The sequence below is a fragment of the Prionailurus bengalensis genome, chromosome B2 (genome assembly GCF_016509475.1).
Source record: "Prionailurus bengalensis isolate Pbe53 chromosome B2, Fcat_Pben_1.1_paternal_pri, whole genome shotgun sequence".
Lineage (NCBI taxonomy): Eukaryota > Metazoa > Chordata > Mammalia > Carnivora > Felidae > Prionailurus > Prionailurus bengalensis.
In genome coordinates this window covers 105973396-105987542 of record NC_057349.1, presented here as the reverse complement: position 1 = coordinate 105987542, position 14147 = coordinate 105973396, and the positions used below count along the sequence as shown (strand labels likewise).

Below are 14147 nucleotides of genomic sequence, written 5' to 3'. Positions count from 1 at the left end.
CAATTTCTTGCTCAAGGAACCCTGTACCTTGTGTAAAGAAGCTAACATAATGATCTCAATCTGAGATTCGTGCTCTAGTAAAGGCTTAGAAAATCAACACAAGCCTCAGAGAGAGAGTAAGCGGGGCTATTGGACATCAGAGAAGGCTGTAGGGTAAATTGCATTGGATTTAGTTCGTATGCATGCGCATGTGTGTATGTGTGTGTTAGAAGGGGTGGGAAACACACGGGAAGGAAAGGAGACCCATAGTAGAAACACCATCAACAAATGTACAATGGCATAAAGTTGTACAATGTGATGTGTACAATGTGATGTGGAAAAGACACAGACATGGGGAGACCCAGAAATGAGCTGGAAATGAAGGTGGGGAAGAGAGTGAGTGAGCTTTCAATGCCACCCTCACAAGTTTCTGTAACCAGGGGGATACAATTAATAACTTTCAAAATACGGACAGAAAGAAATTATAATTCTATTCAACAAGATAGCCTTGGCTAGCCTGGAGGGAAGAGAGGCTGGTGAAAGGAGAGAGGGAAACATGGGGAGGCTCTTTCCACAAGAAACAGATACAAAGATATAGCCTGACAGTGAGGATAAAAAAGCCAAACAGAAACACAACCAACTGTGGGCTTGCAGAATATGTGTTCTTGGTTCATCTCACAAGGCTGGATGGAGAAAATCTGTAGAGGGAGCTGTTTCCGGCTTGGGGAACTGGAATGCTTTGGGCAAAATGATTTGACCAGGAATGCACCAGGAGGGTAGGGTGCGGCAGCTCAGCCTCTACTGGGTGGAAGGGGAGTATTCAGGATGCTGAGGGTGGACCGGTGGGAGCGATGAGGATGATGGCTCACACGTGCTGAGTGCTTCCTGTGTGCCAGGCCTCATTCATTTAAGTTATACATATGTGCCTCGATTACCCACATACAGCTAGATAGTACTGTTTTGCCCATTTTAAACATGGGGGATAGAGACAGAGAAAGACTACATAACTTGCTCAAGGTTAAGCAATTAAAAAATAAGCAGTATGGCAGGAATGTGAAGGCAGGCAGTCTAATTCCAGAGTCCACACTCTTCAGCACAAGTGAGAAATCTAGGCAGAAATGACAGCCTTAATCTCAATCAATGCTGAAGGCCAGCCTGGTTTTATTGATCCACAGTGACCCGGGTGGGGCAGCCTATGAGATTCCATCAGAGCAAGGTCATTTGAGATCCTGAGGAGCCACTATCTGGTTTCCACCCAGATTCTTCCAGCAAGTCCATTGTCCAGGAACAACCCTAAACTTTACACATCCAGGGAAGGCCAAGTTTCAAGGGAAACTGGGACCCAGTCAATCTTCCTGAAACATCAGGAAAACAGAAATGACAATTCCTCTGGGGTCCCTGAGGGCAGTGGCAGCAGAAACAAAACTCTTGAGTGAATTCAAATCTCCAGGTCCTTTCTGGTCAGCAAGACGGGAAATGGAACTTAGCCATCGGATGAGTCATAGAGTTTTAAAGTTGAGAATAATGACCTTTAGTATGCATTCACAGCCCTCCCTCTTTAGTGTCATAAATAAAAGTTAGATATTTCATACTTTAAATGTAGGTATTTTGGTATAACACAGTATCTGAAGCAGCATCTACGTTTTCCCAAAGTTCAAGATATTTTAATGTTTTATATAATTAACCTCTATTAATTTTTTACATTGTGAATATAAAAGGCCAGAGATGGAGAATCAGTACCAAGGCAGCACTCTGAACTGTACTATGAAACAATTCTAAATTTTAAGATATATTATTTAAATGGACTCTCTGTTTTAATCTTCAAATCCAGGCTTAAAAGTGAACCTGTTCAACCCTAGAGTAGTGTTGGCTAGCTCAGTGAAGGTTCTGTGGTCTTATGTGCCCAAATATAAGATGAGTTTCCTCTGAAAAGGTGCCACCTTAGATTTGTGTTTTTCAAAGTCTCCTAGTACACTGACCTCTGAACAACAAGGAATCGAATTGTTTTGGGAAGACACTAGAAATACTTAAATGAATGTAGTCTTGAATGCCAAAAAGAGCCCACCTGACAAAGAGCTGTGAAAAGAAACAAAGAAAACAATGCAGTCTTAGTTTGCATTCCTGGGGAGGGGGGGAACACATGACCTCACAATTTCTAATGCTGGAAGTTTTTGCAAACAGGCCTTTCAAAGATCATTTTATTTCAGTTTTTTAAAAATGTTTATTTATTTTTGAGAGAGCGAGTGAGGGAAGGGCAGGGAGAGAGGAAGACAGATTCTGAAGCAGACCCCACGCGATGCGGGGCTCGAATTCTCCAACTGGGAGATCCTGACCTGAGCTGAAGTTGGGCACTCATACCGAATGAGCCACCCAGGTGCCCCTCAAAGATCACTTTAAAAAGGTATAATATTTGCCAAAAATGCATAATCTGACTTTAACCATGAAGGAACAACCAACCAACCCAAATCAACATTCTACAGAATAAATAGCTGGAACTCTTCAAAACTGGACAAGGGACAAAGACTGAGGAACTTTCCCAGATTAAAGCAGATGGAGGAGTCACGATAACTGAATGCTTTGTGACCCTAGCTGACTCCTGGAACAGAAAAGAGATGTTCATGAGACGTTCGTGTTTCTTTGGAAGGTAGTCTCAGTTTCTTTGGTCTCTTGAACAGAAACCCAGAATTTCCACAGTTAGAGTGAAAACAACCTCTACTAAGCAAACTATACTTGTTACTTTTGGGGGGGGGGCGTGGTCAGGATATTAGGACACATGATCTTGAAAGTCAGTGTATATATATTTTAGATCCAAATGTTTTGTAAGTTTAAAAGCAAAACTTGTATTTAAAGATATCTTTAAAAAAATAAAAATAAAAAAAAATAAAGATATCTTTAAAAACTTATTTTGCCCTTAAAATTTGTTTTCCCAAAAAAAGGTTGATATACCTTTACTTTGTCAATTTTGCTGCATCCTGGCTGTTTCAAGGGTATTTTGAAAGGAATAATCAGTGTCTTAACTCAGTGATAAATACATATGGAATTCTTCTAACTGATATTGAACCTGAAATACCAACTATAATTATAATATGTGACAAACAGAAGAAGAATAATCCCACCTTGTCTCTATTAGGCCTTTTAAAAGCAATGAGATCAAGAGCATGTTTTGCCTGATTACTGTGATAGTTGGTGTGGTTTACACTTGTTTACAATGCATTTTACTACCATGAGTGTGGATTACAAAAATGCCCAAAGTATATGAACCAAACATTTAAAACAAAATTGGCATATTAAAAATGAACTGCATCATGATTAAAAGCACAGAACTTCAGCATACTCACAATTGTTAATGCAATCGGCATTCCAAGTACTTCCATTCTTGGCAAAGCTTACTAACACTAATGCCAGAAAACATTATTCTTTTTCAAAACATTAACTCCACATTCAAAATTCTGATAGTGTTGAGCCTTAAAATCTCTTGGCATGGGTTTTAACAATTCATTGGTTAATGAAAAAAACTGAGTTGGATAAACTAAAACTACTCAGCTATTTCAGTCACGCATGTAATTGTTAGAGCTGTCATATATGGGGATTTCAAAGAGGTATTCCAGAACATACATTCTTCACTGCTGCCCTTGAGCAGGCACTTTGTGCCATCACCACCAGCCCAGACAAGTGTTATGGATCCTGGAGACCCTGCACTACTAGGGCTCTCCCTCCATGGTCATGCCAGGTCCTGTAGCTACACTGGCTGCAGAGGAACCTCCCGCTCTCCCAGGGACCCGGGCAACAGCCCCACAGGAATGCACACCCACAGCTGGACACAGGATGACAAAGCACTTGTCCCTCCCTCCTCCTCCTCCTCCTCCTTTGCAGATGCCTGCACTCCTTAGAGAACTGACCAGGGGACTATTTTAACTAAGTTAAAATATTGGTCTAGTTAGTATTTTTGGTCAAAGGAAATCTATTGTTTATTAACATATCAACATCTGATTGTTAAAGAAAAAATAGAAAGTGGAGAGAAGATATAACAATACCCATAGTTAAAACTTCTAAAGTGTCACTTTAAGATTCTCCAGAAGTTTTTGGGGTGCCTGGGTGGCTCAGTCGGTTAAGTGTCTGACTTCACCTCAGGTCATGATCTTGTGGTTCGTGAGTTCAAGGCCCGTGTCAGGCTCTGTGCTGACAGCTTGGAGCCTGGAGCCTGCTTTGGATTCTATGTCTCCCACTCTCTCAGCCCCTACCCTGCTCACACTCTGTCTCTCTCAGACATAATAATAAACATAAGAAATAAACTTAAGAAAAAAAAGATTCTCCTGAAGTTATGTTGTCTTAGTTGATGCGAAGTTTTTTTTTCCCAATTGATATATTAGTGTATATTCATGTTTTACCTAATAGTATATCATAAGCATCTTCCCATATGAATAGTCTTTTAAACAAATATGTGTTTAATATGCCAACTAACTGTAACATGTCTTAGTGAACTGGTTCCTTATCATTGAACTTGTTGATTCACTTTTAAAAAAATCATTGATTCATTGAGTCGATCTACATTCACGTCACTGGATTCAATATTATAAGCACATAGATAGGAGTCAGTGGCTCCTCTCAGAATGCTTTTCAAAACTACAAAAGATACAAACATACACACAACACATATAGCATATGCATGTCTACACTTTCTATATGTGGCCCTGAGCATTTAATTAAAAAAAATATATTCTTACAGGACTGAAATATCCTAATTTTCTTTCCAGGTATTTCTTTTATTGCTGATTTCTGTAATCCTTGTCTATTGGGTTTGCCTTAGCACGACCGATCAGGAAATCTCTAAAGTAGCCACAGAAGAAAAATACTGAGCATCTTTAAATGTTTCATCTTAAGAACATCCCTAGCCAATTTGGGCGCCTGGGTGGCTCAGTCAGTTAAGCCTCCAACTTTGGCTCAGGTCATGATCTCGTGGTTCGTGAGTTCGAGCCCTGCATCGGGCTCTGTGCTGACAGCTTGGAGCCTGGAGTCTGCTTCGGATTCTGTCTCCCTCTCTCTCTGCTCCTCTCCCATTTACATTCTGTCTCTCTTTCTCAAAAATAAATAAAGATTTAAAAAAAAACCCTAGCCAAAAACATTAACTACACCTGCATGTTAGACAAAACTGCTGTATGATGTAATACTGGGCTGAGACTTTGTTGTGGTTTTCTCTGAGGGGTGGTCCTGGGACAGAGAAGCAGACATCTGGAAACAGAGGTCTTAGAGCCACAAAGACATCGATATAAATCCTCCTCTCATCCCTTACTGAGCTGTGTGATTTTTGGCATGTTAGTCAAAAACAGAAAACAAAAATCCAACAAGAAACCCCAACTCATTGTGCTTCAGTTTCCCTACTTGTAGAAAGGGGGTAAGAAAATAACATTTACCTCCAAGGTGGATGTAAGCGTTCTAGAAAACCTATGTAAGGTTCAAGCATGTGCCTGGCACACAACAGACACTGAATATGCTTATTTCCACAATGAGCATATATTCTGTTTTTAAAAGACAAACCTAGGGGCGCCTGGGTGGCTCAGTCAGTTAAGCGGTCGACTTCGGCTCAGGTCATGATCTCGCGGTCTGTGAGTTCGAGCCCCGCGTCGGGCTCTGTGCTGACAGCTCAGAGCCTGGAGCCTGTTTCAGATTCTTTGCCTCCCTCTCTCTGCCCCTCCCCTGTTCATGCTCTGTCTCTCCCTGTCTCAAAAATAAATAAAACGTTAAAAAAATTAAAAAAAAAAAAAAAAAGATAAACCTAACCATATATAATAAAATATAAAGAGAAAATTTTAGTTACTTGGCTTTACTGCTACAGGTGAATTGTAGGCCATTACTCATTTCCTAGTGAAGGGTCTAAGTCTTGAAAATTCAAGAGTCTAGAAATGTAGAGGTCGGTGCCCAGAAGCTGACCATGAGCACCTGGGAATCTACCTCCTAACATGTAGTTAATCCCATGCTTTTCCTCCTTTCTGTATATTTGCGAATACACATAGGAGATGATGAAGTAAAGTCACAGTGTGGGAAAGCCACTTCCACTCTCCAATCCTGCCCCGAATGATTTGCTCCCCTTTCTAGTTCTTCTCACCTCGCCTCTGACTTGAGAGAGCCCCAAAACAACAGAGGACTACTCTGCTCTTCTGTCAGCAGGTGGAATTAACTGCTCACCTTTCAAGAAAGTAGATGTTCCCCTGGAGACGCCAGTGCGGAAAAGCCGATTCTGGCCCTGCAGTGCTTTGCCTCGCGTTTTACAGGAGAGCTCTGACACTCAACCCTCTCCTCTGAATGTGAATGAAATTTCCTGGCTAATGAGGGTTTCCCTGAAGAGTGCTTCCAAAAAATAATACACATTTGGTCACCAGTAAGTGTTCCCAGGGGCCTTAAGCAATCCTGGAATTCTCATTTTTCCCATTTGAATCAAACTGTGGAGTTAAAAAGTTGCAACCAATCATATGAAATCAACTATCTTTACTCGGTCAGAGCAATTCAGTCATCATTAAAATAGACATAATATTCCCAGGGATACAAAAATCTTGGATTTTTCTTCCCCCCATGGGGGTTAGATAAACACACATATCTGAATGGTCTCCAGGCTAGTCTGGGCCTCCACGCTGGGAGGAGGGACCAGGAGAGAGGAAACACATCTGTGTGCAAAGGTAAATACAACATTGAAAGTTGTGTGTGTTTGAGACGTTGCCTGTAGAGCTAGTAGGTAGACAAAACTTGCATCATTTTTGGAGTTGTATGCATAGGGAATTTCAGAAAACCTCTAACCTCAATAGACCCTGTACATAAGATTCTGTCTTTGTTTTTGAATTGTCGAAATCCACACTGTTTCCTTGGGCTCAGGATCACAGGGTCACTGTTACAGTGACTGCAGACTCCAATGTACTAACCGCACACCACAAAGCACAAAAAAAGCTTAGTTCAAAAGATTATTTTGAAAACTGTCCTTTGCTTTTGCTGTTCCGTTACCCTGAAAACTCTGACCTCAGACATGCACGGTCCATTCCCTCGAGTCACTTGGGTCTCTGGTCAAATGTTCTCTTACTGGAGAAATCTTCCTGACCGTCCCTTGTGAAGTAGTAGAAACCCACTCAAAAACAGGCCCTGTATCACCTTAGGATGCCTTATTTTTCTTACTCTTATTTTTCTTTAAAAAAAAATTTTTTTTTTAAGTTTATTTGAGGGAGAGATGGAGAATGAGCAGGGGAGAGGCAGAGAGAGAGAGGGAGAGCAAGCATCCCAAGCAGGCTCTGTGTTGTAAGTACCAAGCCCGATGCCAGGCTTGAACTCATGAACTATGAGATCATGACCCGAGCCAAAACCAAGAGTTGGATGCTCAATTGACTGAGCCACCCAGGCTCCCCTCTTATTCTTATTTTTCTTTCTCCCTACCTCTCATATTATAGATGCATTTGATTTTCCACCTCCCCTCCCCGGCAATGCAAGCTCCATGAAAGGAGGAACTTTGTTTTTTCACTGCTATATCCCACAGAGTTCGTGAATACCCTATTACTGTTCAATAAATATTTGCCACATGAATGAATGACTTGTAGATGTTTTAGCCAAATCCCATACATCTCCAATTCTCTTCCCAGCAAGATATAAATGCAAACAAAGCTCCTGGAATACATGTAAGGCTAACACTAAATCTCCTTAGATGTCTTTGTTGCAACTTACAAAGCAAGTGTATCCATATGAGCTACGCTAAGAATTTACAAAAAGCAAGCTTCTCTTCTAATCTTCCCAGGCTATAATACTAATGAACACACAATTTGCCCTCCCTCTCAAGTTTCAAATCATTTCATGCTCACAGAAATCTAGATATCTTACCATACTGATCGGAATTGGTGGTGAAGAGAAGGTAGTCAGAGGCACAGGTCTGGGATTCAATATCCAAATCTCCTAACCTCAGAATCAGTCTCTTCCCCTTTGGTACTCTGATAGTCTTTTCACAAACAGTGTGATTGGGGTAAGTCCCTGGATAATTCTTAGACGTCATTGTGCCGCTGTCCTGATAGGTCACTATGTGCCCACAGCCATCACCTGGTAAAGAAAAAAAAGAATGAAAGAAGTGAAATTAATTCTTATTGAGCATTGAGAGAGTCTAGTACTATCTCCAAGTCATGTATTTATTCCTTCTTTGCAGAGAGAGAAAAGCTAAAAAAAAAAAAAAAAAAAAAGAGGAAGAAGAAATTATTTACTATTTCAGGGTATTTCATCTGGTTTCCCAGTTTAATCTTCTGAATATTGATCAAAATGTTTCCGATACTAGAATGGAAAGCCCTTGGCAAACACATCGTTTAATCACACTACTTTTTCTAACCATCTATTTATCTGCCCACTGAAACTTGCACTGTAGGCCCTCGACACTCACACATTTGCCATTTGTGGCAACGCCACGCAATAGTTTGTGATGGAGAAAATAATCTGACTCGCTTTAGAGGGTCATCATACTGCTACACAAGAAAATGTGCTCCACATGCTGCTGGTAGAATCTGAGACCCAGGCTGAGAGGAGAGTGAAAACCTGTAGGAGGCTAGCAGCCATTTGACATTCGTATCTCAGTTAATGGCAGTCACAGATGTGAAGGTTCCTGATAGACCCAGGATGTGTCATTAGAGATTGTCGAGGGTCTAGTGCATTGAGCGCTTGCCACGTAACTAGACCTGGTATTGTCAGAGACACAAAAAAAGCAGCAAGGGCAGCTTCGCAGAACTAAGAGCAAAACGGGAGACGGTCACATGTTCAACTAATATAATACTAGGTGCTATGCGCCATATCTGGAACTTAAAGTGCTGAGGAAGGTAGGAGAGAATCGATTTCAGTGAATTATCACACTTCACTAAAATAAATTTTCTTAAGACTTTTCTGAGTAGGAAAAAACATCAATTGACCAACTCGTTGCTCCAGGAGATGAAAATGACTAAATCATTCACTCAGATATCTAAGTGCATGCACAATTGGGTGGGTTGCAAGGTAAATTAGCATACATTGCATTCAAATTGCAAAATTCCTGTGGTTAGTTTGGCTTCACATAAAAGCAAGAATTTCTGCCCTTAGCTGGAGGGAGAGAAAGCAGAAATTAACTGAAGAAGGAATTCTCAGAGTAATAATAAAATGAGAGGCCTCTGCATCCCAAAGTCTCCCACAGAGAAGCGCCAACTTGAGCAGCCTTCTTCCTCCTCTAGCCTCTTCCTGAGCTAGAGGAAGACTGACCTGGGGCCTTCCTTTATCCCACTCTCCTCTGACCCTGAGGCTCCCAGCCTAAATGATAATGGAGGCTTAGTAAAAAAAAAAAAAAAAAAGAGGGGGGGGAAGGGGGAGGCACAGAACTTCAGAATCTACCCCATTATCAGCAGACAAGTCTAAGGAGAAGATCCACCCATAATCCAGAAACTGCCACAAAATTCCCAGAGCCCGGGACAGGCGGATGGATGGGGAGAGAAGAATTAACCTTACCAAGCGATGGGTCAGAGAAAACCAGCAGAAACACAGGTGGACACTAAGATAAACTACTATGAAACCTGGGCACCTAGGGATAAGCTGTGCAATTTATCTGCAAGATGATAGAGACCCATACAAGTTTTTGAGAAAGGAGATAATGAAAGAAGTATTTGGAAAAAAGATAGTCTAGTTTGACAATGCTACAGGAATTAGGATGTAAAGAGAATCTGGATCAGAGGAGCAGGACAAAGGCTAGGAATGGGGCAGCTAGAAAGGGAAGGGAAAGAAAAACAGATATTCACAAGAAAAAAAAATTACTGGACTTGGGTTTTGGCTACTTATAGTGGGAAAGACAAGAGGAGGGAGAAAAAAAACCCAACAAACCACTGAGATTCTGAGTCTAGAAATGACTGGAACACTGAGGCTAATATAAATAGAAAGCGAAGCCCAGAGAGAGAGAGAGAGAGAGAGCGAGCGAGCGAGCAGGTTTGGGGGCAGACGTTGTAAGTCTGGTTAAGGCTGAGGTGACAGCTCTATTTCTTGACATCTCTGGCAGTGAGCACAAAATAGTTAAAAATTAAATGAAAATTATACTAGAGTGAAGCATGTGGTGCAGAAGCACATAGTGAACAGGGCTTTGACTTAAAATTTGAATTATCTGCCTGCTTGTAAAGGCTTTGGTTTAAAAAATCCAATTTTGGGGAGCCTGGGGGGCTTAGTCGGGTAAGCGTTCAAGTTCAGCTCAGGTCATGATCTTGTGGTTTGGGAGTTCAAGCCCTGTGTCCGGCTCTCTACTGTCAGCTCAGAGCCTGCTTGGGATTCTCTGTCCCTCTCCCCACCCCCTCTCTCTCTCTCTCTCTCTCTCTCTCTCTCTCTCTCTCTCTCTCTCTGTGCCTCCCCCACTGGCACTCTGTCTCTCAAAAATAAACATACAAAATCAGTTTAAAAATCCAATTTACAGTTTCTCTTGAAAACTGGAAAGACATGGCAATCGTGCCAGCAGGCATTCTTATGGGGCTAGTGACACAGTGGCTGCCCCTTTAAAGGAGACAGGTGCCCTAGCTCCAGACCCTGACTGCTCATTTCTATGACATGTCCCACCTTGGGAGGCAATGATTTTGAGCATGCTGCTAGGGCAACACTAGGGTAGCTAGTGTACCAAAAATCATGCATACAAATATACACATAACTAACCCCCTCTATGCCGCCAAGAGTTCACCTGGTCAAACATGTCAATGCCTTTTATTACTATGAAATTCTCTGCTTTAATAAGAAAAGAAAAAGCGAACTCTTTTGGAAAACACAACTACAAAATATAAAATGAAGGGTAATTCTATGTGAATCAACTTTCATATCATTATTGTATTCTTGATTTTAAGTGACATGTCATGACAAAGGAAAATCCCAGGGTATCACGTTTATCCAACCCTGTAATTACACTTTTTACCAATCACTTTCACTCTAAAGCCCAAGAGGAAGCTAATTTTACCGGGTGATACGGGGCAGAAAGTGAGCAGGTTTGTCTCCAACACTCCCCTCGTTATTCTGCCTGGGGGATCTGTGCCTCCTTGGAAAAATTTCTCTTTTCCATTAACTATCAGAATGAAACTCTAGGAGTCTTTGTTCTGCCAAAAACAAAAAAACAAAAAAAAACAAAAAAAACCCTGAAAGGAGCTGCTGAGTCCTAATTCGTTAAAAAGCAAGCTGTCATTAGAAGTTGTAATTTCACCTCTGCCTATGGACAGAGACTATTTCTAGAGTTTTCTGTGGCAAACACTAATATAATACATTTATTCCAGGGTATTAACTACATCAGGAATTTTCACCCTATTGTCCTCCCATAGTGTGATTAAGAAAACTAGATAGAATAATAATACTGTAATACATACTTGAAAGTGGATGAGAGAGTAGATCTTAAATGTTCTCACCACAAAAAAAGAAATGGTAATTTTGTGAGGGGATGGAGGGGTTAGCTAACATTGTTGTGGTAATAATTTTGCAATATGGAAGTGTGTCAAATCAACACATTGTAGATTTGAACTAACACAATGTCATATATCAATTATATCTCAATAAAGCTGGAGGAAAAAAGCACTAGAAATATGCCAAAGGGGAGAATAGAGAACTGGTAGGGAGAGAAAATGGCTACCATATCATGGATTGTATAAGGCAGATTCATGCAAATAATCAACAATAGAGAAGCAATATTCCCATGACCTCATCCTAACACTCTGGTAGTTTAACTCATCACCTGACTGCAGTTAAGAATCACTGACAGGGAAGACAACAAAAATTATTTAAAAATCTATCAGTCTTTGTTCCAGTTCTTGTGTGTCAATGTCAATTTCCTGGTTGTGATTTGCAAGATGTTATCATTGAGGGTAACTAGGTAAAGGGTCCAGGACATTTCTCTGTGTTATTTCTTGCAATTGTATATAATCTACAGTTATCTCAGAAAAAGTTTCATTAACAAAAATTGAAAAAAAATCTGTCAGTGTAGTTAATTTTGGCTGACGAGGGTGAAAATGAGGGGGCTTTCATTTTCTACTTTATACTTTTCTACACTAGTTGGATTTTGTTATTCTGTATGTTTCTCCCATTTAAACTATGCTTAAATAAAATATACAAATTTACATTGAAAAAGTATATATGGAATGCCAACCAATAAAGGAGGCCACTTTTATTTGAAAATCTTTCTGTAACAAATTCATTACCCATCTTCCTCATATTTGTCTAAGGAGCATGGGGTGTTATGTCTGGGGCGGGGCAGGGGGGGCGGGGCTATACATGTTCCAGTTTACAGATGAGGAAACACAATGCATACTGACTTTCCGTAAGGCTACTTTACTGATGGTGGATCCCAGACTGCAATTGCCAGGTGATTTAGCAATGGCTCTAGGATTTTAAAAAATATTTTTGTCTTCTTTGATTTTGTAACAAATACTTACGCTTAATCTTTAAAAAACATCTGAACTGCTGCCCTATCAGACCTTCCTTTGGATACTTTGATGACACCCTCCTATTAAAATGAACAGTTCCCTAATGAGAGAAAGCTGACTCCTGCAAGTCATAAACAGATGGAAAACCATTGGGTAGAAAGTTGAGGAAGAACTTCAAAATTTAAGTGCCAGATGTGTTACCATCTAAACTCACTGATGGATCCCAGCATGACTACAAGTAAGGCAATCAGATACTAGGTGTCTCCAGGTTGGATAAAATGTGCTCTATGCACCAACACCTATGAAGCACTCTTGCCAAAAAGCAAAACGTGAATCAATAATTGACTCCAAATCTCATCAAGCCTTTACACCTAGCTTCCAGGCTACAGGAAATGCACAAGTTTATTGACACCGTAAGGAAGCCATTAGCCAAATCTAGGCTGGAATATGCTAGTGCAACTGACCTAGTTTCTTCAACAATGAATTGTATAAAGAGGCATAAAAGAATGTATTTATTTTAAACTAAAGGAAACTGAAGAACCACAGCAACCAAGTGAATCTCATTTGGATCCTGATTTGAAAAACCAACCTTATAAAACTGTTTCAAGAAGGTAAGTGGGGTACTGATATCAGGAAAGTATTATTCACTTTATTAGGTGTGATAATGATGTTGAGGCTGTGTAAGAAATGTCTTTTTTTAGGGAGGCCTACTGACATATTTGGGCTGAAATGGCATGATAACATGAAGTCTGGGATTTGCCTTAAAATACTCGAATAAAAAAAGGGAGGAAGTGGGGCGCCTGGGTGGCGCAGTCGGTTAAGCGTCCGACTTCACCCAGGTCACGATCTCGCGGTCCGTGAGTTCGAGCCCCGCGTCAGGCTCTGGGCTGATGGCTCAGAGCCTGGAGCCTGTTTCCGATTCTGTGTCTCCCTCTCTCTCTGCCCCTCCCCCGTTCATGCTCTGTCTCTCTCTGTCCCAAAAATAAATAAAAACGTTGAACAAAAAATTAAAAAAAAAAAAAAAAGGGAGGAAGCAGGATAGAAAAAAGAGATGGGGGAAGGTTGATGGCTGCTATGGATGAGGGTTCAGTTTAAAAAAAAACTGAAATGAAAAGAAATGAAGGTCAGTCTTTAGGGGAAAAAATATCACCTTGGTTTTGAGGATTAAGCTCCATATGGTGTTGGGAGGCCTGATGGGTAGTGAGCCACAGTGATACAGGAGTGTGGGGTTAGACCGCTAGGTTCAAGTGTCACCTACCTAACATCAAAGGGCGGGGGGGGGGGGAGCATGGAAATAAAGGGGAAGGAGGAAGCTTTGCCACAGGGAACTTGTCTAGTCTTCAAAAGTGGCTACCACCCAGTGTTTATCTTTTTCTTCCTTTGAACTGTAATTTAATGGCCAAAGCACATGATGACTAAACTATCCGTCATTTCCTCCTCTCCTCTGCAGAATATTTGAAGAGTGGTCACTCCATGATGGGCCTAAATCCTGGGGTTTGCTTGGAGCCATAGCCGACTTGTGAGACTGATCAAACCCCTTCTCAAAACAACTTAAAAAACAAAACTGGATGAAGTTGAGATTTTGGAAAAAGCTGCTAAGTACTCAGTAGTTTATAGATCCCCAAGTGACCTCTACACAAAATTTAAGTATTTTATTTGTGAACATTTGGAAACAATCTAAATTAGAAAAGGATGGTCAAACTATATCTCCAAGCCATGTGGTAATAAGGAAAAGTTAAAGTCATGGTTTAGAATTCTCTTTAA

General features: G+C 40.8%; 1 protein-coding gene across 1 annotated transcript in view; it reads right to left on the bottom strand.

The window, feature by feature from the left end:
- The window catches only part of DCBLD1 (discoidin, CUB and LCCL domain containing 1), a 65832-nt gene that overhangs the window by 35742 nt on the left and 15943 nt on the right, over positions 1-14147 (bottom strand). Inside the window, exon 2 of the mRNA XM_043593189.1 lies at positions 7831-8043. Within this exon, the coding sequence (XP_043449124.1) occupies positions 7831-8043 (213 nt within the window). The remainder of the gene's footprint in view (positions 1-7830; positions 8044-14147) is intronic.